Here is a 26707-nt window from a genome sequence, read left to right as displayed (position 1 = left end):
GGGCAGTGTCGGGACTGTGCTTTTGGAAGAGAAAGCTGTAGGGATGCAGTACGGGCGGGGTAGGCAGGGGGGCCCCTGGGGGGGCAGAAGGGGCTGCTGTGAGGGAGGGTCCCTGCGCAGGTGGGCAGAGGCGGGGGTGGGAAGGCAGGAGGCTGGCTGCAGAGGGAGTCACAGGACGGCTGGAGCCATCAGTATGCTCCGGATTTCACAGCGATGGCTCGGTGGAAGCTGCAAATGCGGTGAATGTAGAGCACGTTTTAATGGAGCCGATGGTCATGGGACACAGTCGCTCACCATGTCCCTTCTCGACTCCTCCTATTGTAAAACATTTCGCTAGCATGGTGTCTCTGGTAACACAGAGGTTTCTCTTCCCCACCAAACTCTGTTGCCTCGGCAGCTCCAGGTCCGCCCGGAGCGACTTGGGTCGGCTGGACACAGAGAAGGCCAGCCGCGTTCCGTCGGTGGGCCTGGGGGCAGGTCAGGAGAGGTCGGACGTCAGGGCAGTTGTCTTGGGGACCTTCCTTTGGTTCAACCAGTAAACACGTACGCAGCTCACGCCAGGTGCCGAGGACACACGGCAACGCCCCGCCGCAGATCTTGGGCTCAGGTTTGGTGCCTGTGATGCCTTGGTTTCCTCGTCAGTACAGGGGGTACGGACACCTTCTGAGCATGGCTGTCGGAAGGATGAAGGTAACCCATGGGAGGCAGCCGGCCAGATGTGGGAGCTCAACGCAGAAGCTTCTGTTCTGTCAGAGAGAAGAAAAATGAGCAAGCAGAATGAGGGGACGGAAATTACCTATTTTGGATAGTAATTCAAAAACTTTCAAGTTGTAGGACATTAAATGTGTCCCAAACAAATAAATCACGTTAACTAGCAGACAGCAGCCATTTATCCTTTCTGTAGTCTTGTGTGAATTTTGGAATAAAAACCAAGGAATAGCTCTGCAGACTGAGAAGCATACAGCTTTACATTTTCTCATCTGTCTGTCACAATAACTGTAGAGAATAAAGGTGGGCAGGGGTGCTGGAAAGGCCGTTGTCCAAGGAACGATCATCACTGGTGTCCAGGCTCTGCCAGACATCAGCAGGACGACCTTGAAGGGTGACCTCATCGTCCGTCCCGAGAATCTCCTCAAATAAAATAAGGTGTGTGTGTGGGGGGGTGCTTCCCTGGTGGCGCAGTGGTTGAGAGTCCGCCTGCCGATGCAGGGGACGCGGGTTCGTGCCCCGGTCCGGGAAGATCCCACATGCTGCGGAGCGGCTGGGCCCGTGAGCCATGGCCGCTGAGCCTGCGCGTCCGGAGCCTGGGCTCCTCAGCAGGAGAGGCCACAACAGTGAGAGGCCCGCGTACCGCAAACATTAAAAAAAAAATAAGTTGGGGGAGGGACCCCAGTCCCCCAACTCTGGGCTCTCAGTGGACACCATGACATTAAGATGTGACCCGTCAGTGAAACGTTCAGAGGAGAATCCACTGCTCCCGTGGAGCCTCCAGGGGGAGAGCCGTATGTTGGGCCAGTGGCCGTGGCCCAGTTGTAAACAGCATCCCTGGCCTGCAGTTTAAGACTCCATGCAGATGTGGGGACTTGCTGCCCTACCCCACACAGGCGGCCCTGGGGTCTCTGGGCCGTCCTGGGAATTCCACTGCAGATCTACAATGGGGCTGTGGAGCCGTCCTTCAGAAACTGGGAAGGGCTTCTGCGTACGAGCCCAGCTCTCCACAGTCCCAAGGCAGATCCCAGACTTTGCTCAGACCACGGCTGAGGCGTCCAGACCCCAAAGGGCAGGACGCCGCAGTCCCTGAGTACTCGGGGGCCTCCGCGCTTCGTTTTTGTCTGTTTCAGCAGGAGTGACACCTGGCATCCAGGCGCTCGAGTGCATCTGCTCTCACTGATGTAGGACCAGCCCCCGAGGGCGCGTCCATCCCAGCCTCTCTCAGCGCTTTGGGAACTTAATAGGGATTCAAAAGAAATCTAGTGAATGAATCGACTGAATAAAACAACTCAGTATGACAAATTCAGTCAGTGAGTTGAATTTCTCTCGTGGCTCAAGAGGAATCGTATGGTAGATCAGGGCCCATGGAAGTCGCTACATCGTTGGAAAAGCCAGCGGGCGCGTGAGCACAGGCGTTGGCCACCCAAGGACCCGGTGGTTTCAGCAGTTTCTTCGTGTGCAGGGATTGGAAGAAAGGAAGTCGGGCTCTGGGGCTCCTGTAAACTACTTCTCGTCTGTGGAAAGGTTCACTGGTGCAGCAGGTGCTGTCTGTGCTCTGCTGAGCAGGGGTCCTCCCAGCAGAGGACCAAGTTGGCTGTCCCGGGGGGCCCATGAGGGACGGGATGGCGTCGGCCTCGGGTCCCAAGGCTGGGCCGGAGCCCGGCCTCTGCCAGCGACCCGTGGTGTTCTTGCTGGCGGCCTCTTTACAGGGCCCTGGGCTTGCGTTTACTCCCCAGTCCTGCAGACTGGAATCTGAGAGGGAGGCGTCGCAGGGCTGGTCCCCGAGGCCTCTGTCCTGGGTGTGGACAGCCACCTCCTCCCCGCGACCCCACGCAGTCACCCCTCTGTGCGTGCCTGGGTCCTCGTCTCTTCTTCTAAGGACACCCGTCACACTGGATCAGGGCCCATCACTGAAGTGCTTCTCTAGTGTCCCCCGCCCCCAAATACAGCCACGTCGGGAGGCACGGGGGTAGGACTCCTACATATGAACGGGGGGGACACAGGAGTTCGAAGGGGGAACGGTCATTCCTTCCTGTGTTTCCCCCACGAGGTGGTTTCTTTCCCCACACATCGTAGTAGCCAGACCATCTTCCGTCGGTCCTGCACACAGCTGTAGCCTCGGAGCGTCCCCCGCAGCCCCCCACCAGCCTTCTCCGTCTCCCAGCCCCTCCACAAGGGAAGACAGGCCGCGACCGAGCCACGGCCCGGACCCCAGCGCCACCACCATCAGCCCATCCCGACTGCGTCCCTCCCGCCTCTGGGGGCCGTGTATGACTGGCCCTCAGTCCCTCTCTCTCCATCCTCATCCATCAAAGAGGGCCTGAGGGAGCATCACATAAGCACATGTCAGAAAACAGCAGAACCCACAAGGCACAGGAGTCCCACAGCCCGCGCCGAGCGCCCGGTGCCATCTGCCCGGCGTCAGACGTGAACACGGCTGACACCCGGCAGGTGTAAGGACGGATTTCAGTCAGTGTAACTGTGGCCAAAGGGGACAGGCCAGCGTGATCTGGACTCGACTCTGGTTTGTGCGGAGGTGACGGAGCGGGTAGGGGTTAAAGGATGCGTGACGGATCTGGGGGCTGGGGGGTACTCAGTAGAGTCAGGGAGCGAACGACACAAAGCCAGGAGGGGGCTGGTCGGGGGGGACCCCGTCTGCTTTGCTGCCTGGGGCTCAGGGAAGTCGGGCTCCTCCCCCCACCCAGAGGCTGGGACACGGACCCGTCTTCAGGTGTGGCTGCAGCACCTTGTTTTCTCGGGCTGGGGTCTCCCAGGGAAGCGGCCTTGAGCTGATAGAAACTTTGTTAGTGTTTGTCCGAGTGTTTACAGGCCGGGCGAGGCCTCGGGGAGAAGAGGGGCCTGGCCGGGTCCGGGAAGGAGAGGGGCCGTGTCACCTGGCCCTCCCGTTCTGGTGAAGCTTATCGTCCAGCAGGGGCGACGGGCATTCGCCACAGAACCACCTAAATCCACGTGACAGTGCGGTGGCCGGTGGTCCTGGTCGTAGGCGGGGTACCAGCATTCTTAACGTTCTGTTTCTTTCCAAAACTCTGCACTGAAATAGATACAGAAAACTGCCCTGAGGGTCAGGACGCCGACTGGGAAGCGAGGCAGGATCTGCAGGCTTCCTCACGGGCAGGGGTGGGTCACAGAGGCTGCCCCACCCTCGAGGCGGCAGGAGGTGGAGAGAACTGACGATGGGGGCACGCAGGGGGCAGGGAGGGGCATGTGCGGAGTCCCCGGCAGAAGCAGGAGGCCTACGAGGGGCCAGATCGGGGACGGGGTGTGTGCAGGGGCTGGGAGCAAGGGGACGGGGGCGCGGGCTGCCGAGGCCTCCGCCAGCCTCCCCCATCCTGCGGGCAGCAGGGGCCCCCAGGGTCTGGAAACGAGCATCTCTGCTTTCCTGTTTAGAAATAGGAGAAAAGGCCAAGAAAGGTGACAGAAACAGGACGGTGTCACCGAGGAGAGGGCCCGACTAGGAAGAACGCAGACCAAAGCCCCAGTTTCCTGAGTGACTTCCCCACAAGTAAATATTGATGCTAGGGAAAAGTAAGAACCTTTCCTCATTAAAAAAATCATTTAATTTTGCTGAAGAATAGTTGATTTACAATGTTGTGTTAGTTTCTGCTGTACAGCAAAGTGGTTCAGTTATACATGTATATGCATTCTTTTTCATGTTCTTTTCCAGTATGGTTTATCACAGGATGGTGACTATAGTTCCCTGTGCTACACAGTAGGACCTTGTTTACCCTTCCTATATGTACTAGTTTACCTCTGCTAATCCCAAACTCGCATTCCTTCCGTCCCCCCACCCTTGGCAACCACAAGTCTGTTCTCTATGCCTGTGAGTCTGTTTCTCTTCGGAGATAAGTTCATTTGCGTCATATTTTAGATTCCACATTTGTGATATCATATAATTTTGTCTTTCTCTGTCTGACTTACTTTGCTTAGTATGATCATCTCTAGGTCCATCCATGTATTTAATCCCACTTCCTTCCTTATTGTTTCCCAGTGTTTCTTCAAATGTTCATGTGGTTTAACTTTCCTGATTTTGGTCAAATTGTGATGTCAGGAAATGTTTATCATTTCCTTCATTTGTTGCCTCAGCGGTGGTCAGTGAGAGGGACCACGGGTTTTGGAAGGAAGGTGACGATTTAGAGAACGGAGTGTTCATCTAATGCTGAGATAAATTAACGTTTATAAAAAGTACCAATTCCAGAAATATTCACTACCCAAAGAACACTCGTCACCAAGGACTGGGGCTGCTACAAACTCCAGACCAGTGCCGGTACGGTGAGTGGCTAAAAATAGCAGAAGTTGATGCTGTACAACGTGAAAAAATTGGCGAATAATTGCCCCTTGAACAGGCAGTAAACGTGTCCGATATTGGCCCATCCAGTGTAAAAGTTGTTGTGATCTCAGTGGACACGACGTCCCCTCAGGGAAGGGGCACTTGAGGGCTCGGGGCAGGGGTCCACGGGGAACTCAGCGGAAATGTCCCACTTTGAAGAGCATCTTTGGACTCCAAATGTAATTGTCTAGGTACAACAATTCCTTTTGTTCTCTAACACTCCTTAACTTGAAATTTCTCTCCAACTTTTTGTGTTTAACGAATGTTGAGAAACCCCAAATCCCCCAAAAGTATATTCTATAACTTCACTTTGCCCTCAATATGCTGAAAGTTTATTGTTTTTAACTTTCTTAAAGTCTATTTTTAGAAGTAACTTAAATTCCCTCCCCGCACAAAAAAAGTGGAGCAGTTGATTAAAATTAAGTATGGTGACCTGTTCAATACTGAGATGATTAGACAGCACTGTGTGTATATGCGAGTGTGTGTGTGTGTGTGTGTGTGTGTGTATTCTTGACTTGGAACCAGTTTCACAAAAGGTGATTGTGCAATGAGACCATCCTTCTCTCTTTGTTCTATTATTTTTCTAGGACAGAGCCCCAGGTGCCACAGTTTGGAAAATGGATCTATGCTTCTGAAAGATATTTTATTCATGTGGTTTGGTGGCCTTTGATTGTTAGTGAGGTTAAAATATTTTGCTAGTAATTTGTATTTTGTGTCTATGAAATTATTTTCATTTTACCTGCTAATTTTTTCAGGGAATTATTTTTCTTACCTTCATGATTTCTTTAAACATTGAGGATATTAGTATTTGGGATATTTCTTTCCTTTTTAATATTTTAATATTCTCTAAGAATTTTTATATTCCCTAAGAAGTGGGGAGATGGGGAGATGTTTGTCAGTTATAAACTCTCAGTTATAAGGCGACCGAGTTCGGGGGACATAACGCACTGCATGGCGACTATAGTCAGCAACACTAGACTGTATACTTGGAGTTGCTAAGACGGGAGAGTTTTACTGTTTTCACCCTAACGACAACAACAACAGATGGTGATTATAGACGTCAGGGGAAGGACGTGTTAACTACCCTTCTTGTGGTAAACATTTCCCGATACGTACGTGTATCAAGTCATCACACTGTATACCTTAGACTTAACGCCATATGTCAGTTACGTCCCAACAAAGCTGGGAAAATGTATTCTGCAAGGGGACACAGAGGAGGAAATGACACAGGCAGGTCATGAGCGGTCAGGCAGCTGTGCCTTGGGGCAGCACACGGACCTCTTGTCCAAATGTGCATAGTTGGAAGAATAGGCGATGGATTTGGTTTTACTAAACCAAACTCTCTCTGCAAATGTCTGGATTTCAAATCCTGTGATTTAGAAATTGCATTTTTCTGAGTGACTCTTGTGTCTCTAGCATGCAGGTAACCGAATCAGGTGTTTCTCTCCTCGAATGGGCGTCAGAATCAAGCCGTAGCTAAGACAGGAGGTCCCGCCCCCATCACCGTTCCTACTCTCCTTTCTCTTGCTTCATAGTTAAATTTTTTCAGTTTAGTTCACTTTCTCGTTTGTATTTGTAAAAACAAACTGAATCCTCACTGGAACGTGTCAGCGTATAAACCAGCAAACAAACAGGAGGTCGGTTTTCTAAGATCACCGGAAACATCCTTGTGCAGAGGTGACCTCATCTTCCGAGATTGCTCCTTCTGCAGAAGACTGTGCGCATGCTTCCCTGGCTGGGAGGTATAAAGACTCTCATGGCTTCTAAGATTTTGCCTCATTTATTTCCCAGAAGGTCATACTAATTTATAAACACCCTCCCGTTGTGAAGGAGTCATGCTTTGCCACTTTCTGGCCACAGCAGCCTGTTTTAATTATTAACATACCTATTTGATTCATAGCAAAGTGCAGATATATTTTGACTTCAATTTTATTTTTTACTTGAGTAGAAAGGAGGGGCTGGTTTGTAGACACACCTCTCTCTCTGACTTGTAACGCAGTAAAAGAAGGTTCAGTTCTATTCAGAGGTTTTGAACACGGATCTTTGTAGGAGGGAGAAGTATGGTCAAACAGAGAACAGGAAACGTCAGCACCACACCTGCTGCAGGTGGGCCCCGCGCACCTGCCCCTGTACTTCTCCCTCCTCTTCCCACATGTAAACTATTTCCAGATGCGTCATTCGCATGCATAGGGCTGATCTAAATGTTCTCCAGTGAGACATTCTCCCCAAAGCAATGTTCCCCATTAATGAAGCTTCAGTCGTAGTCATTGATACTGGGGGGAAATGAGCTAATGGCGTAAATCCATATTGGTGTTGCTTCCTTTATCATTTGATTTAGCAAAAGAGCCCTCTGCTGCCGGAAATTGCCGGGCACCGCTGGCGCTAAATGAATCCTGTCTTGACTCCTTTCCGGTGGAGAGCATGGATTTTAAATTAAAATGTTTACACCAGGGATTGTATTATGAGTTTCCATCATCTAAAATCTTAAAATGAATTTCATTTTCATAAAATTTCAAGTTTATAAATTGAGACATTTAAGGTAATCATCACTACCTTAAAATTTACTATGAATTCCTATTTCAAAATTGCTTATGAAGTAATTGTCAAAAACCAAATATTTTAAAACAAGCATTCTTTTACTGGATATATACGTTGGGAATTGGCAACAGACATTGCTGACAGCTTATACATTTTTGTCAAGGCAGAAATATAAGAATCATCAAAAACTATGTAAAAGGAGAGAGAGAGATTGATTTAAATTAAGGAGACTGATTTGTATCAAAGGAACTCAGGGAGAAAGAGACTTGGAAAAACAGTTATAATTTTGTGAAGCTACACGCGTATTTCACAAGGCAAATTTCCTAATAAAGAGTCAGAAATGACTTTGGGCCTCATGAGTAATGGGTTTGGGTTTACAACTGATAGCAATTTTCTTTTGTGCTTTGGAAGCCATTGTTTTTGAGTGCAGAATAAAGATCTGTTTAAAAGCTATTTTTGGGGCTTCCCTGGTGGCGCAGTGGTTGAGAGTCCACCTGCCGATGCAGGGGACGCGGGTTCGTGCCCCGGTCCGGGAAGATCCCACATGCCGCGGAGTGGCTGGGCCCGTGAGCCATGGCTGCTGAGCCTGCGCGTCTGGAGCCTGTGCTCCGCAACGGGAGAGGCCACAACAGTGAGAGGCCCACGTACCGCAAAAAAAAAAAAAAAAAGCTATTTATTTAGCCCATAAATAAGAAGTCATTTGGTAATTAAGTTGCCAACGTGCTCACCATAAATGCTTAATCAAAAATATAAGGAAATTCTGAGAAGTAGCTGAAGCGTTCGGCACCTGAGTTTAGAATCACAAAACTCCGCATGTTGACATTGTCCTTTCAAAAGACATCTAGGTGCAACTTTTCTTTTAAAGTAGAACTTTGATCTGTGTGGAGTTAACGGGGGTAAAAAAGAAAGCTACTTGCATGTCTTACAAATTATTGATTGAAACTGCCGATCTAAGAGCCAAGTCAAATCACTAGGGGGTGTGTGTGCGCAAAATCAACACTGCAGGACACACTATGGAACAGATGACAGGAGTTAATAAAACCCTAAGTATTAGCTGAGACTGGTTTGAATGGGTGAAATCCTCCTTTGGTCAGTTAGGTTTGCAAGTTGGCAGTTTGCTTCCATTTGCCTGAGGTGCAGTTTTCGTCCCCCAAGTGTCCCCTTAGGAAGCTCTTTCTGCTGCCGGGAACAGATGCCTCAGGTCAGTTTGCTGCAGGGGTCACAAGGGTTCAAGGAGACAGGACCCTGTCAGCATGTACCCAGCTGCTGCTTGCAGGGGACCAGAGCATCCTTCCAGATGGAGTGGCCGTGCAGATGGGGTCACTGCTGCTCTGGGCATCGTGCCCTCAGACCTGGGCATCCCACACCGCCTCTGAGATGTCCCCCTGCTTTGCTGCTACGGCACTGACAAACCCTCTCTCCAAATGTCTGGATGTCAAATCCCTGAGAAAGAAGGTGGGATTTATTCTCTCCATCATCAACGCACCCGCGATGTGCTGGCTTGGCCTCACGCCACGATGGAACAGGAACCTCCCTCAATCCCTCATCCCCTGAAGGATGGCCGGGAAGCAGGGTTTAGGGAAGGTCGTGTGACATGTGGGCAGGTCATGAGTGGTCAGGCAGCTGTGCCTTGGGGCAGCACACTGACCTCTTGTCCACATGTGCATAGTTGAAAGAATAGGCAGTGGATTTGGTTTTACTAAAAATAGTGAATTGGGGTTGCACTGTTCCTTGACGTGCTTGTACAGACGGCCGTTTTTATCCACCTGAACAAGGCGGCCGCAGGGCTGCAGGAAGAGGTATTTCTGAGAATCTCTCGCAGCCCCCCTGGGTGCACCGCGCTTGAGCACCCACAGTCCAGACGCCTGCAAAGTGTGGGCGGCAGCGCACGCCAGCTCTGTCCCCGTCCCCAGGGCCCCGAGCTTAGACTGTGAGTGCACCGGGCTTGGCTGGGAGGTGAGCCATTTCTCCAGGAGGTGGAGAAGCCGGAAGAGAAGCAGGCTGTAGGCAACACATGTGCCGTCCCGCACTGCTAGACCCGAGAAGGCTGGTGTCCCTGCCGGGATGCAACAGGGGTGACGGGGCAGCTTCGGCCCCCATTCAGTTCATCCATCTACGGGATTAAACCTCTTGCGAGCGTCAGCTGAGGGGAGCAGGAAAAAGCAGCGTGGGGTCCCCAGCACCTGGAGCAGGCGAGGGACCAGTGAGCGCTGTCCTGGATAAAGCTGCGAGCAGGCCGGAGGAGGACAGCTGAAGTCAGGGCACTGGGGGTCTAGCTGGAACTTGGACCCCTGAGCCGTTTGACCCTGGGAAATCGCGTTCTTAGAGCAGTGGTTTTGTCACGTGTCAGCTGTGGATGATGACCCCCTGACCCTTCTTCGCCGGCCCAGGTCCCTCTCACCCAACTCCCCGCCGTCTGCACGTGCCTCTCTCTGTCACAGAGGTTTCTGTTTGCTCACATGCTCGTTCCTCCACTGGAATGAGCGTCTCAGGCATTGCTGCGTCAGAACAGGGACGGTCCCAACACCTGACCGTGAGCTGGTGCCCTGTGGATGCTGGGCGGCTGAGGGTGAGGATGGGTAGATGGAAGAATGTGTGAATGAAGTGTAACTGTCAGAGCCGAGACGCTCTGTTTACGTTCACAGGAGGGATGAGTGAGTTTAGGTGGAGGGTCTGGGGAAACACCCGTGGGAGGAGAAAGCCCGTGCAGTGGGTCTTCAAGGCTGGGTGGGGTCCAGTAAAGTGCGGAGGGTCACGCAGAGAGAAGCACCGCCCTGGGAACAGGGGGGACCTTGGAGGGAAGAGAGCTGTTCGCCTCGCGGGATTTCATGGATTCAGGCTGATGCAGGTCCCTGCGGAGGGCGTGGCCCTGCGCGGAGTGGGCGGGGCAGCCCCCCACCCCACCCCCCCCACCCCCCCGCCCCGCAGGCTCTGGCAGAGGGAAAGCATCCCCTCGGCCAGGAACCTCTTTGCAGCCTGCAGGCTGCCCCCTCCTCGCTCCTCCCTTCTTCCTGTCCTTCCTGGTTACCCTGCCGTCCATGCTGAACTCTGTCTTCCTTTTATCTCCACCTAAATCCACCCAAAATACACTTCTGCACTAACGCAAAGCTCTACAGTGCGTTCAGGAACTACTTCGTGCCGCAGTACTCTTCTTCCTCCGCAGGCTGTGTTGTGCCTCAGAAAGGCTGTGCCTTCTTCTCACCGCCAAACGCGCTCCCTCCACCATCCGAAATTCCCTGGAAACCAGACCAGAGTTGAATGGAGGGAAAATGGAAAGCATGTTAAGTTTGTTTCGATCCCTGTGCTGCTCTCGGTTTAAGGCTCAGTGTACGACCCGGTAAAGCTCTTTGTAAGGAGAGGAAATTCTTCCCGGGTGGTGCTCGCCGTGCAGGGGCCGCGGGGGATGGAGATGCTGTGACCCTCTCCTCCTCCTGAGGGTGGGGGCGGCTCGCGCTGCCTTGTCTACTGAGATTCTGCCAGGTGCTGTGACCCCTCCTCTAGGAATTCGATGTCACCCTCATGATTCAAACCCTGTCGTCCGAGACGGAGGCCCACGCTGTTCCCCCGCAGCTTCTGAAAGGACCGAGCTGCCCGATCGCGGAGGCCGTGCCTGCGGGGTCGGAGGACGGAGCCTAGGTTTCCTGGCTCCGGCACACACCCTCCTGTCACGGAAGGGGTTCCTCATCCTGTCTTTCAGCCTCCCCAGGATGGGATCCGACGCTCGTGGGTTTTGTTTGTTTTCGTAACAAACAGCGTTCGTGTCCAAAGGGACCCGAAGAAGCTGAAACAACGTGTGTTCGCAGGGCCCTGGCTCGGGGGTCAGAGGTGGACTTGTGGACGTGTCAGTGTTGGTTTTCACACCCCCATGAGGCTCCTGAGAGGAGGACACCTTTGTATACGGGGACAGGAGTGACCAGGGATTACAACACGGTTGTGACTCGGTATTACGGACCCCGCTTTGGATGGGCCTGGAGGTAGCGGGCAGCAATCGCATCCCCAGGAGGGGAGCCTGGAGTCGGCATCACAGGTGGGCAGCGGGGAGGCCTCCGAGCCATGCTGGGGCCCGGGCTCAGGGCTGCCACTGCCCCTCTGAACCCCGTTTCCTCACGGGGACACGCCGACGGTGAGCTTCGGGGGAGGGTGGCGTTGGGGGGTCACACTGCCCACGTGCCGGCATTTCCGCCCACCCCCCTGCCGCTCCCTCCACAGCCGTCGCCACAAGCTGGAGGCTTAAACCACAGACGTCTGTTTCACACGCTCTGGAGGCTAGGAGTCCAAGGCCAGGGTGCCCGGGGGCAGAGGGCCCTCCTCGCTGTGTCCTCCCCGCTTCCCCTGAGGACACCAGTGCTGCGGGTCAGGGCCCTGCGGGGACCTCATTCAACCTTTAGCGCTCTCCTCACAGGCCCCGTCTCCAGACTCTCTGGGGGTCAGAGCTGCGACCTGTGAACAGGGCACGTGGGTGCAGGGCACTGCCTGTCGCCGTCCCCTGGGCTGGGACGTGAAGGAGGCCTGAGCGCGTGGCCTCATCCCCTCTGGTGCTCACAGCTCCAGAGGCTTCAGACACGCCCCTCTGCCGCTGCTCGGCTCCGGGGAGTAGACCAAGTCCGTGCAGCCTCCAAGCTGCTCTGCCCGCAGGTTCCACCCTGTCCGCGCATCCCCGCCAGGCCCCTCCCCGGCCCAGGCCCGACCCCTCCCAGACCCCGAGGCCCACGAGAGGGGAGAGGCTCACACACACACTGTCACCCCTCCCGGGTTGGTTTGTCTGCGTTTCCCTCCGTCCCTGGCCTGCGGCGTGCCCCTGGTTTCTGTCACCTGTCACCGCCTGCATCTGGGCAGGTTCTGGGACATGCAGGGTGGACTGGTGACTGAACCATGAGGTCAGGTCAGCACGAGAGGAGGGGGACGACAGAAGCTCTCACCGCGGACTCCCTGCCTCGGCCTCTCCCCCTGGGCCGCTCCGTCCGGGCATCTGTGACCCCACGAGAAAAAGAAAAACACCTGGATCACGGCCCAGACGCACCTCCTCCGGGCCTGTCCCGTCTGAGGTCAGGGAGCAGCTGAGAACTTTGCTTCCACGGACAGTACCAGGGGCCCAGGGAGCTGACCTGCATCTGTAACACGGGGGAAGGTCTTGAGCCCCGCAGGCCCGAAGACCCTCAGCTTAAGAACCGTGGCAGCGTTAGCGCCCGGGGGTACCCGGCTGTGCCTCTGAAAACGGGTTGAAAGCGCACAAGCTTTGAGCGTTTTTTCCCTTGGGGGCCGTGATTGTACAAAAGCAGAATTTAAAAAAAGCATTAAAGAACAAGCAGAGAGAAGGGCCAGAAAAGCTCGGCAGCGGAGCCGTTTCAACAGTACTGCCCCCAGTGCTTCACAGTTCGGAAGCGGCGAGCGTTTCATACAGAACCTTCCCTTCAAAAGGCTCCAGCTGCTGGAAACTAGTTCTGTGATTCCAGCAACTCCAGCCTAGAAGCTGGTAGAGGATCTAAATTTTGCCTAAGAACCTTGGAGCCCTCCCCGCGAGTCCTGCCCCTGGCAAAGCCCGGGGCACAAATGCTCTTTATTAATTTTGCTTGTTTACATATTCATTCAGTTACCAGCCATGATGGAGACGTGACAGTCGTTCAAGGGACCCCCCCCCCGCCCCCAGGTACACAGTGACTCAGAGGTGAAAGGCGCTAGTTGGGGACACAAAGCCACAGGGGAAGACTTGACCAGTGACAGCAGTGCCCCACGTGAAGCCGAGGGCAGCGTCTGACATTTACAGGTTGGGGAGCTGCCACGGCTCCAGAGACAGAGTCCCACCGTGTCCGGGGTAATGCCTGGGGACCGCGCTTTGAAATGCTTCCCGGGTGAGACTGGTGCATAGCCCAGGTTTGAAGGGCTTTGAACTGTTTGGCAAATAAAGGCAAAACCACAGATGGGTGAGGAAATTCAAATGTGCGTGAGCTGTCAGACCTTGGGTAACAGGAGTGAGGAAAGCGCTGGCCCCCAGCTCGCTGGATTCCTGACCCCGCCCCCAGCGTCGCCGGAGTGCGTTCGCGCTTCCCCAGCCGTTGTCCGCCGATGACTCAACAGCTCTCATCCGTTTACTGTATAACTTGAACTAATATTATCGAACCACTTAAAGTTAATTTATTCACTAATTTATTCCTCATCTCATTTTATAAGAATGTGATGCGTGAATAACAAAAACATGATGAAATATAAATGCAAATTTGAAATCATGATCTGAGAACTTTCAGTAAGAATGAAGGAGCAAAGAGAAACAAGTGCCTGTCTGTGGACCCCAAATTGGCCCTGAGCTCTCCAGCAGTCGAATTAATGGGACTCAGCTCAATCACCTCCGTCCTACCACGGAGAGAGAGGACGTTTAAAAGCAAGCCAGCAAGCATACTGCTTTCCTAAATTTTACTAAACAGGTCTTTTACTGAGTTCTAAACACATGAGGAAAAATTTTTAAAGCGAACTTTGTATATATTCAATTTTGTGTTTTTATGTCTTCTTCGTATATATTTATTCAGTTATAAGACGTTTATGGGGATATAGTTCACCTACCATACAGTTCACCATTAAAATGTACAATTCAGTGTTTTTTGTATTTACAGATATGTGCGACCACCACTGCAGTCACTTTTAGAACCTTTTCATCACCCCACACCCTGACAGTCACCCCCTATCCTCCTGCCCCAGCCCCTGACATTCAACAATCGATTTCCGGTCTCTAAGGATTTACCTCTTCTGCGCACTTCATATGAGTGGAATCATGTAACATGTGGTCCTTTGTGACTACCTCCTTTCACTAGCATAATGTTTTGAAGGTCCATCCATGCTATACGGTGTTCCCATACTTAATTGGTTGTTACTGGAGAATAATATTCCATTTGGATGGACATAACCACTTTTGTACATCCATTGATGGGCATTTGGGTTGTTTCCTTTTTTTTTTACTATTACGAATAACCCTGCTATGAACATTCACATACAAGTTTCTGTGGGGACATCTGCTTTCATTTCTCTGGGGCATGTACCTCACGTTTGAATTCCTGGGTCACATGGTTCCTCTGTGTTTACCCTTCTGAAGAACTTTCCAAAGCGACTGCATCATCTGACACCCCCCCCAGCAGGGAATGAGGGTCCATTTCTTCTGTATCCTCATCAGCACTTGTTACTTTGTCTCTTACTTAGACATCCTAGTGATGTGAAATGGTATCTCATTGTGGTTTCAGTTGCATTTCCCTGATGGCCAGTGGTGGTTGAGCATCTCTTCCTGTACTTATTGGCCCTTTGTGTATCTTCTTTGGAGAAATGTCTGTTTAGATTTTTCGCCCATTTTTATTTGAACTATTTGTCTTTTATAATTACGTCGTAAGAGATCTTTATATACTCTAGATACAATTTCCTTATCAGATACTTGATTTGCAAAATGTTTTTCGCATTCTCCGGGTTGTCTTTTCACTTTCTTGGGGGTGTCTTTTAAATCTCAAAAGTTTTCAATTTTAGGGAGTCCATTTTATCTATTTTTTTCTTCTTTTCCTGTGCTTTTGATGACATATCTAAGAAAGCATTGCCTAATCCACATTCACAAAGAAGTACATGTGTGTTTTCTTCTAAGAATTTTATACTTTTATGCCTTTCTTTGGGTCTTTGATCCATTTTGTGTTCATTTTTGCATACGGTGTGAGATAGGGGTACGACTTCATTCTTATGCAGGTAGAAATCTGGTTGTCCCAGCACGTTTTATAGAAAAGACTACTCTTTCCCTAAACACTCTTGGCACCTGTACCAGAAATGAATTGGCCATAGATGTATAGGTTTATTTCTGGACTCCCAATTCTATTCCATTAGTCTATATGTCTATCCTTATACCAGAGTCACACTGTTTTGGTTACTGTAGGTTTTTAGCAAGTTTTGGAATTGGGAAGTGTGAGTCCCCCAACTTTGTTCTCCTTTTGCAAGATGGTTTTAGCTATTTGGGGCCCATTGAATTTCCACTGAATTTAAGGATTGGTTCTTCCACTTCTGCAAAATCGCCGGCGGGAATTTCCATAGAGATTGCATTGAATCTGTGGGTTACTTTTGATAGTATTGAATTCTTAAAAATATTAAGTCTTCCAATCCATGAATATAGGATGCCTTTCCATTTCTTTAGGTCTTTTTTAATTTCTTTCAGCACTGCTTTCTCATGCTCAGTGTACAAAACTTTCACCTTCTTAGTTAAATGTAGACACAGGTATTTTATTCTTTTAGATGTTATTGTAAATGGAATAGCTTTCCTAATTTCCTTTTTGGAAATTGTTCATTGCTCATATGTAGAAACACAACTGATTTTTGTGTTTTGATCTTGTATCCTGCGAATTTGGGGTTGCACAAAAAACCCAAACGATCTTTTAGGCCAACCCAATAGTTCTGTCTTATAGTTCTGCCAAGATTTTCTGTTTCTTCTCAAAGTAATTTGTGTGTTTCTTTGAGTTTGTCCGTTTCATCTAGGTTATCTAATTTGCTGGCATACAATTGTTCATCGTATTCCCTTATAATCCTTCTTATTTATATAAGGTTAGTAGTAATCCGCCACTTTGGTTTCTGATTTTAGAAATTTGAGTCTTTTTTTTCTTTTCAGTCTAGCTAAAGGTTTGTCAGTTTTATTGATCTTCCTGAAGAACCAACTTTTTTTTTAACAACTTTATTGGAGTAGAATTGCTTTACAATGGTGTGTTAGTTTCTGCTTTATAACAAAGTGAATCAGTTATACATATACATATGTTCCCATATCTCTTCCCTCTTGCATCTCCCTCCCTCCCACCCTCCCTATCCCACCCCTCTAGGTGGTCACAAAGCACCGAGCTGATCTCCCTGTGCTATGCGGCTGCTTCCCACTAGCTATCTATTTTACATTTGGTAGTGTATATATGTCCATGCCACTCTCTCACTTTGTCACAGCTTACCCTTCCCCCTCCCCACATCCTCAAGTCCATTCTTTAGTAGGTCTGTGTCTTTATTCCCGTCTTACCCCTAGGTTCTTCATGACATTTCTTTTTCTTAGATTCCATATATATATGTTAGCATATGGTATTTGTCTTTCTCTTTCTGACTTACTTTACTCTGTATGACAGACTCTAGGTCCATCCACCTCACTAGAAGTAACTCAATTTCGTTTCTTTTTATGGCTGAGTAATATTCCATTGTATATATGTGCCACATCTTCTTTATCCATTCATCTGATGATGAACACTTAGGTTGTTTCCATCTCCTAGCTATTGTAAATAGAGCTGCAATGAACATTTTGGTACATGACTCTTTTTGAATTATGGTATTCTCAGGGTATATGCCCAGTAGTGGGATTGCTGGGTCATATGGTAGTTCTATTTGTAGTTTTTAAGGAACCTCCATACTGTTCTCCATAGTGGCTGTACCAATTCACATTCCCACCAGCAGTGCAAGAGTGTTCCCTTTTCTCCACACCCTCTCCAGCATTTATTGTTTCTAGATTTTTTGACGATGGCCATTCTGACCGGTGTGAGATGATATCTCATTGTAGTTTTGATTTGCATTTCTCTAATGATTTATGATGTTGAGCATTCTTTCATGTATTTGTTGGCAATCTGTGTATCTTCTTTGGAGAAATATCTATTTAAGCCTTCTGCCCATTTTTGGATTGGGTTGTTTGTTTTTTTGTTATTCAGCTGCATGAGCTGCTTGTAAATTTTGGAGATGAATCCTTTGTCAGTTGATTCATTTGCAAATATTTTCTCCCATTCTGAGGGTTGTCTTTTGGTCTTGTTTATGGTTTCCTTTGCTGTGCAAAAGCTTTTAAGTTTCATTAGATCCCATTTGTTTATTTTTGGTTTTATTTCCATTTCTCTAGGAGGTGGGTCAAAACGGATCTTGCTGTGATTTATGTCATAGAGTGTTCTGCCTATGTTTTCCTCTAAGATTTTGATAGTTTCTGACCTTACATTTAGGTCTTTAACCCATTTTGAGCTTATTCTTGTGTATGGTGTTAGGGAGTGTTCTAGTTTCATTCTTTTACATGTACCTGTCCAGTTTTCCCAGCACCACTTATTGAAGAGGCTGTCCTTTCTCCACTGTACATTCCTGCCTCCTTTATCAAAGATAAGGTGACCATATATGCATGGGTTTATCTCTGGGCTTTCTATCCTGTTCCATTGATCTATATTTCTGTTTTTGTGCTAGTACCATACTGTCTTGATTACTGCAGCTTTGTAGTACAGTCTGAAGTCAGGGAGCCTGATTCCTCCAGCTCCGTTTTTCGTTCTCAAGATTGCTTTGGCTATTCAGGCTCTTTTGTGTTTCCATACAAATTGTGAAATTTTTTGTTCTAGTTCTGTGAAAAATGCCAGTGGTAGTTTGATAGGGATTGCACTGAATCTGTAGATTGCTTTGGGTAGTAGAGTCATTTTCACAATGTTGATTCTTCCAATCCAAGAACATGGTATATCTCTCCCATCTATTTATATCATCTTTAATTTCCTTCATCAGTGTCTTATAATTTTCTGCATACTGGTCTTTTGTCTCCTTAGGTAGGTTTACTCCCAGATATTTTATTCTTTTTGTTGCAATGGTAAATGGGAGTGTTTTCTTAAGTTCACTTTCAGATTTTTCATCATTAATGTATAGGAATGCCAGAGATTTCTGTGCATTAATTTTGTATCCTGCTGCTTTACCAAATTCATTGATTAGCTCTAGTAGTTTTCTGGTAGCATCTTTAGGATTCTCCATGTATAGTATCATGTCATCTGCGAACAGTGACAGCTTTACTTCTTCTTTTCTGATTTGGATTCCTTTTATTTCCTTTTCTTCTCTGATTGCTGTGGCTAAAAACTCCAAAACTATGTTGAACAAGAGTGGTGAGAGTGGGCAACCTTGCCTTTTTCCTGATCTTAGTGGAAATGCTTTCAGTTTTTCACCATCGAGGACTATGTTGGCTGTGGGCTTGTCATATATGGCCTTTATTATGTTGAGGAAAGTTCCCTCTGTGCCCACTTTCTGCAGGGTTTTTATCGTAAATGGGTGTTGAATTTTGCCGAAAGCTTTCTCTGCATCTATGAGGTGACCATATGGTTTTTCTCCTTCAGTCTGTTAATATGGTGCATCATGTTGATTGATTTGTGTATATTGAAAATTCCACTGACTCTCTCTATTGTTTCTTATTACATTTATCCCCACTCTGAGCTTTATTATTTCCTTCCTCCTGCTAGCTTTAGATTTAGTTTTCATTTTCTATCTATATGAATTTGAAGATCAGGTTTTGAATTTTGACAGAGAAGCCAGTTGGGGGTTTAATGGGGATTGTTGAATCTGTAGGTCATTTGGGGGAATAGTCCCACGTTAACCATTTTAATTCTTCCAATTTATGAACATAGGATATCTTTGTTTTTTATTGAACTATAGTTAATTTATAATGTTGTGTTAATTTCTGCTGTACAGCAAAGTGATTCAGTTATACATTCTTTTTTGGGTATATTTTTCCATTTGCTTAGAGCAGCATTAATTTCTTTCAGCAATATTTTGTAGCTGTCAGGATACAAATCTTGAACTTTTCTGTTTAATTTTTGAGGAAACTTTTTTAAAGGAGCTTCAGATAGGCTCCTTTTGACATGGTGGGCCCCATCTTTCATACCTTCACACGTTACATACGGGAACAGGTCCACTCGGCTCTTTCTTTCTGGGTTCCCTGACCTGCACTTGTGTCGCAAGGTCCTGGCGAGATGGCCAGCTGGCCTGCGGCTCCTGAGGAGTCGTGAAGGGAAGTGGGCTGAGCCAGTGCTGCTGGGGCCAGCGGGGAGGACACAGGAGTGGCGAGGAGGACAAGTCAGCAGGCAAAGGGAGTGGCGGTTCCAGGCACCACCAGGGAGGCCTCACGGCTTTGCACAAGACCCAGCTGAAATTTCTGAGGAAATGTTGATAAGTTCCACTAGTTTGGGGAAAATATATCCTTCTTTATTTAGCAGGCAACACCGTGGTCCACTGGATAAAGTTTTTGCCCCTTCATTTTGTCTTCCTTGGGTTGTTCTTTCCATTTAGTTCAGCGGCCCTCTCCCTCCTACAGGATTTTCCTTCCCAAGTGAGGGCAGGGGCAAGTGACGCAGTGGAAGGTCTTTCCCTCCCACCCCACCCCCCCATGGGGGATAAAATCAGAGGCAGATGCAGGCAGGCAGGCAGCTTGGGTGTAAGTGAGCTTCCGGCAGAGGGAGACAAAGCTGGTTTCCTCGGGGGAAGGACCTCCAAGCACCTACAGTGGGGTTGGGGAGGGCCTGGCCATGCCTGTCTGTACCCGGAGGCAGGGGCATCCACGCTTTCCCCAAACACCTGGGCCTGGGCCCCTCGCTGCAGTGTGTGTCCAGCCTGGGTGGCTCAGGCTGGGCTTGGTGTTGGAACCACGAGCCTGGTTTAACCAGAAAGGGCACAGGGGCCCCCTCCATCCTCCCTATCCATCAGCAGCCCAGAGCTGGGATGCTGGGGTTCCGCTGCAGCTCTGATATGAGAGTGTACCTGTGCGTGTGTGTGTCTGCGTGTGGTACCACCTGGGGAGCCTTGCCCAACTGCCCTGCTAGCCTTGGCCCCCTCAGCCTGCACTGGGGACAGGCACTGCTCCCAGGGGGCCGCCAGGAGGGTAAAGCCTGTGACACGGTTCACACACAGTGAGCACTGCATCACATTAGCTGTATTTTAAAAGGTTTCATTCCACCACTCAAAATATATTTTTTAGACTGGGTATGGCAACAGTCGCATGAAATCCAGCAGTAGAATGTGCATTTACATCCTAGCTTGAATTCGGGGAGACAGTTAATGACGATGATAATTGCTGTTTTCTTTTGCTTAATAACAAAAAAGGGTTCAGTGAATAGCTGTAAATTAGGAAGCTAAGACGCCTTCCGCATTTTGTGTTTGTTACCTCACTTTCACAAAGGGAAATGACCAACTCCTAAGGTATTTGTTATATGTTATGTAGACTTATTAAAAAACCTACAGAGTACAAGCCCTCATTATATGTTTTGGTATCACCATTATTTACGGCGGACTATTATCCTGTGTGTTGTCCCTGTTTTATTTTTGAGAGGTAATGTGTAAGCTTCCACGCCTATGTCAGGGAATTCAGGGGAAATGAGAATATTATCGACATGTGGCATAATCAGATTTAATTCATTTCAGTTAAACTTTCCTCTTTGATGCTGTTCTTTTATGGGGCCGCATTCATAGTGTAGCTTGCAGGCTAAACATTAGGTAGAAACGGGATGCGTGAGTGGAGCAATGATGGGCTGGCTTTTTAGTATGGAGGAAGATTAGAATTGTATTAAATTACATGTTAATGGAAGAATAAAGCAAAAGATAATAGGATGCCACCTCTATGCTGCTGTGAAGTCTAGATGACAGAGCACGGTTTGTGCTGTTTATCAATTGAATACTGAATTTCCTTTGAAAACTTGCTTTTAATTATATTAAAATATAATCAGAAATATCCTTTCCTGATATACTGAAGCGCTCCAGTTATAACTTGGCTGTGGAGAAGGACAGACACTGCGTAGCTATTATGGGATGGCCACTCCCGTGAGACAGAGAAGCACCTCACACTGGGGTGAAGCAAAGCTCTGTTTGGAGATAAAGGGCCCATGGACCCTGGAATTGGGGACCGTTTGCTCTGAACGTGCAGGAGAGAGTGAGAGACAGCCCCCTGGGATCCTCAGAAAAGGTTTACTTTCTCTCCTGCTGTCAGTTGCTCCCAGGTTGCCCCTAACTTCTCAGGGATCCGTGAAACCGGGTCCCTTTCTTCTAACGCGTTCCCACATCTGAGCTGGCCTGACAGGTGGCAGTTCTGGAGCCTGAAAAGGGGACCTTTGGAACCCACACTGGTGTCGAACCCAAGTCCGTGTGTCAGATGCACAGTGAGGCCAAACAAATCGAAAGGTCAGAGTTTGGAGCAGAGAAGGTTCATTGGTCCAGAGGCGACAACCAAGAAGATGGGAGACGTAGGTTTGTCTGATGCGTGTTACTGGCTGGCCTGAGCATGAGGTTTTTAAAGGCAACCTCTGGGGTGAGGGCTGCAGGGACCGTGACTTTCTGGTCGGTGGTGAGGCAACAGGGTGATGCTCCAGAAATCTCAGTCCTCAACCTCCTGGTTCCGACCCGTCTGGGGTCTCAGCCCGTAGTCACCCTCTTCCACCCGGGCAGGGGTCCTAGTTTCTGCAGAGCAGCCCCAAGCTATGTGTCAGATGGTAGGTACATCCCTTGAGGAGGAACTAGGACTCTGTTTTATCACTGAACTATTGTTTAATCTCTCATTACCTTTCTTGCTTGACTGATTTTCCTTTATTTCTGCAATTCCCTCACTTCCCTAACCAGTAACTGATTGAGTCTGCTCTTTGGGACTCGTGGAAGGCCTAGGAAACGAAAGCCTTTTTCTACCAGCAAGAAACGGGGGACACAGCAGGGCCTGTGTACCTGGGGGGCCCCATGGGGTCCTGCTCCATTTCCACACCTTGGACCAGTCGCTGGGCCAGTGTCCTTGGCAGGGGGTGACGTTTCCCTTGCGTGGGTCACCGGGAGAGCTGGGTGGATGGTCATCAGGGAGAAGCCTCATGTCTCTCAACTTTCTTCCCTGTTTCGCACAGTGGCCCTTGGAGGCCACTTTGGGGGTCAGGGTGGGTGGCTCTGTGCGTGTCTCAGGCGAGGCTCTGTGAGTTAAGGGTGAGTGGGGGACACTCTTGGAGGAGGACAGTGGTGCCGAGGCAGGCAGTGGCCCTGCAGAGAGGGTGTTGGACACCGCGGTGGGTCGGGGCTCAGACAGCTTCCTTCCTGAGGAGACGAGGCTCTCACGCGTTGAGAGGGTCCCCTTATCGTCCCTTTCGGGACCCTCAGCCTGAGGACAGCGTGCAGGGGGCCCAGGCATGGTCTGAATTGCGGTGGGTGGTGCTGGAGCCGAGTCTCGGAGAGCAAATCCTGGAGGAAGCACCCCAGCCTGGGGAGCAGCGCGTGGAGAGGACCTGCGGAGGAATTTTCAGAAGGAGCAGCCTGGGGAGCAGAGCGTGGAGAGGACCTGCGGAGGAATTTTCAGAAGGAGCAGCAGTTTGATGTGACAAAGCACAGGATACTTCCCAGGAGAGCTGAGAGATGAACCTAGAGGGAGGGGCTCTGCCAGCGTATCTGGTCTCCACGCAGCTCGGAGCATCCGCTCTGGGCCTGGCACAGGGCTGGGGCCAGCCGGTAGCCTCAGGGAGCCTGCCATCCGGAGTCTGTGTTTCCTGCACATGCTATAGATAGTATATGCATATTATACACAAATATATGCGTTGTTAAGTATACATGTTATGTGTGCCTATTATACACTATAATATAGAAGCTATTTCGTGTGTATATTATATGCATGCTATATACTATTATGCATATTATATATGAGTATACGCACTACATATATATGTTATATGTGCATATTATACACTATAGTAGGATCTATTTCCTCTATATATTACACGCATACTATATACTATACATGCATGTTATATACAAATATATGCATTATACATACATGCTATATGTGCATATTACACACTCTAATAGGATCTATTTCCTCTATATATTAGACACATACTATATATGCATTTTATATATGGACATATGCACTATATATACATGCTATAAATGCATAGCATATACTATAATAGACTGTGTTTCCGGTATACATTACATTACATGCCATATGTGCATATTACGTACTGTATATGTATACTATATACCAGTGGTCCCCAACCTTTTTGGCACGTGGGACCAGTTTTGTAGAAGACAATTTTTCCACGGACGGGGGAGGGGGGGTGGGGATAGTTTCAGGATGATTCAAGTGCATTACATTTATTGTGTACTTTATTTCTATTATTATTACATTGTAATAGATAATGAAATAATTATACCACTCCCCATAACGCAGAATCAGTGGGAGCCCTGAGCTTGTTTTCACTTGCCATTCACTGATGGGGTTTTGATATGAGTCTGCAACAATTGATTTATTACGGTCTCTGTACAGTCAAACCTCTCTGCTGATGATAATCTGTATTTGCAGCCGCTCCCCAGCGCTAGCATCAGCGCCTCAGTTCCACCTCAGGTCATCAGGCATTAGATCCTCATAGAGTATGCCACCTAGACCCCTCACATGCGCAGTTCACGGTAGGGTTCACGCTGCTATGAGAATCTAATGCCGCTCCTGACCTGACAGTAGGAGGAGCTCAGGTGGTAATGCGATCGATGGGGAGCGGCTGTAAATACAGATGGAGCTTCCGTGGATCACCTGCCACTCACCTCCTGCTGTACCACCCAGTTCTTAACAGGCCGTGGACCGGTAGCTGTCTGTGGCCCAGGGGTTGGGGACCCCTGCTATATACTATAATAGTCTGTATTTCCTGTATGTATTATATGCATACTATGTACAATGTATGCATATTATATATGATATATGCATTATGTGTACATACTATATATGTATATCATATGCTATAATAGAGTCTATTTCCTTTATATATTATATGCAAATAACATACTATGTATACATATCCTATATGGACCTAAGCATTATGCATACATAGTGTATAGGCGTATCATATGCTATAATAGAGTCTGTATTTCCTGTATAGATTATATTATATGCATATTATATACTAGGTTTGCATATTCTATATGGATATGTGCATTTTGCATACATAGTATATAGGCATATCATATACTATAATAGAGTCTGTGTCTCCTGCATCTGTTTGGTGACCAGTTGGAAGCAACAGAAGCAGAGACGCTGGAACATCAGGAAGCAGAAGTGGAGCGAGGGGCTTCTCTAGCAAAGCCTGGAATCCAGTAAACCCTGGACTTTATACATGCTGACCCAAGAGAATTGAAAATGGTAACAATTACAGTCATCATAATGTAGCTAAAGATAATCATTGAGCGGGTCCTCCTCCTGGACCTCTGCTTGTTGCCAGTGCGCCGTTGAGGTGCCAGAAGCCTGCCGGGAGTCCCACGCTAGTGCTGGCAGAACGGGGACCCTAACCCTAACTAGTCCATGCCCGGAGGCCCCCGTTTCGACCACTGAGCTCAGCTGTCTTCCTACCGGGACCCCCAGCAGCAGCAAACCCAGCATCCTGCAGGGGTCGGCTCTGGTGGTTCGGGGGTCTGTGTCTAATAGTGCAGCTCACAAAATCAGACCTTTCTTCCCCGACGTTTCTGAGTAGAATCGTACAGCTCAAAGTCAACCATCTGAAATAGGAAGTCAGGACATCCTGGTTCCATCCTCGCGTTGACGCGGACGGTGGCCTTGAGAAAGTCACCCCCGCTGCTCGCCTGCATGGCGAGGACACAGCTTCAGTAAGTGGTTCGTGACCAGCACCCTAGCGTGTGGTGCGCCAGCCCACCAGGCAGTATCGCTGATGAAATACCAGGTGTGATTTCTCAGACTTCTTAAACTGAACCACAACACGCAAGTCTAGTTGAAATGTAACTTGGTTTTTTCCCCCAAATTGTTCATCTGTTTAACGCCACAAAATCTTCCTGTCAGGAGACCTGATGAATGTATTAGGCATTAAGTATTCGTAGTTGTCAAACCACACCGGGGAGTATCGAAGTTACTTTTAATGCTCTTACACTTTGGAGCGGGCGATGTGGTATAAAACAATGATCGTTCACTTGAGCGTCCAGACCGGGAGTGGCCACGGGCTACACATAGTCCACGTGTAGAGGGAAGGGTGTCAAGCGAGGGTTCCCGTCCGTGTTCCCACCGAGTCTGACACGGTGCTTCTGTGTTCTCTCGACAGACCAGCCGCACTCATGGTCCCCGACTCAGCACTTCAATGAAGACAGGTACTCCCCTGCACTGAGGGCTATGAAAGGCTTACCCGGGAGTCGGAACCAGCCCCCGCTGTGCTCCGGCCACACCTGTGGCTTGACGCCCCCCGAGGACTGCGAGCACAGCCACAGCTACCTGCACCGTGGCCCGGAGGCGCGGCAGCCCTACCTGCTCAGCCCGGCCGAGAGCTGCCCGATGGAGCGTCACCGCTGCTCCCCGCGGGCCTCCGTCCACTCTGACTGCGTGATGCTGCCGGTGGCGCTGGGAGACCACGTGTCCAGCAGCACCTTTCCCCGGATGCACTACAGCTCCCACTACGACACCAGGGACGACTGTGCCGTGGCCCACGCTGGCGCCAAGACCAACCGGATCCCGGCCAACCTGCTGGACCAGTTCGAGAAGCAGCTGCCCCTGCACAGGGACGGCTTCCACACGCTGCAGTACCAGCGCACCTCCGCGGCTGCCGAACAGCGCAGCGAGAGCCCTGGCCGCATCCGCCACCTGGTCCACTCCGTGCAGAAGCTCTTCACCAAGTCCCACTCCCTGGAGGGCTCGTCCAAGGGCCACGTCAACGGCACCAAGGGGGACGGCCGGGCGGACGAGCACGCCCACGGCCACCACTCCAAGCACAGCAAACGGAGTAAGAGCCGGGAGCGCAAGGCCGAGGGCCGGCACCGCTCGGGACTCAGCAGCTGGTGGAGCTCGGACGACAACCTGGACAGTGACAGCACCTACCGAGCCTCCAGCGTGCTCAGCCGTCACCCCGCCGACCCCACGGCCCACTGCTACCCCGACGCCCTGGCCAGCCCCTTCGGGGACCTCTCCCTGAGGATTTCCAAGAGCAACAGCGACGTCAAGTGCTCAGCCTGTGAGGGCCTGGCCCTGGCGCCGGAAGCCAAGTACATGAAGCGCAGCTCCTGGTCCACGCTCACGGTGAGCCAGGCCAAGGAGGCCTACCGCAAGAGCTCCCTGCACCTGGACAAGCCGCTGGGGCCCCCGGAGCTGAAGCCGCCACTGCGGCCCTGCCACTACCTGCAGGTAAGGGAGGGCACTGCGCGCCGTCTCGGCAGGCCGAGTGGGGAGCGCCCTGGAGGACGCCCCGTCCTTCCTCCAGACCGTAGCCCTGGGTACGACGGGCCAGGATGTAGCACCGGCCACAAACGTGTGTCGGCCCGTGGTCGTGCTTTCCCATTTGAAAGTGGCTGGTTTGGTCCAGGAGTGAGCTTGAGCGAGTTCGCAGGTCTTACTCGACAGCAGCATCTTTAAGCCCAGGA

The 26707-nt window shown here is 49.8% G+C and overlaps 1 protein-coding gene across 7 annotated transcripts in view; it reads left to right on the top strand.

The window, feature by feature from the left end:
• DLGAP2 (DLG associated protein 2) overlaps positions 1–26707 on the top strand; it is a 717919-nt gene that overhangs the window by 596314 nt on the left and 94898 nt on the right. For 6 of the 7 annotated variants that reach the window (XM_060291519.1, XM_060291516.1, XM_060291520.1 and 3 more), the window contains one exon: positions 25402–26471. In XM_060291519.1, coding sequence (XP_060147502.1) covers positions 25402–26471 — 1070 coding nt within the window. Of the gene's footprint in view, positions 1–24419; positions 24495–25401; positions 26472–26707 lie in introns of those variants that run through there. The other variant, XM_030830381.2, reaches the window with a different exon arrangement.

Source organism: Globicephala melas, chromosome 21 (assembly GCF_963455315.2).
Source record: "Globicephala melas chromosome 21, mGloMel1.2, whole genome shotgun sequence".
In the NCBI taxonomy this organism is placed as follows: domain Eukaryota; kingdom Metazoa; phylum Chordata; class Mammalia; order Artiodactyla; family Delphinidae; genus Globicephala; species Globicephala melas.
The sequence above is the reverse complement of the archived record's forward strand: the minus strand, read 5'-3'. Positions and strand labels throughout refer to the sequence as shown.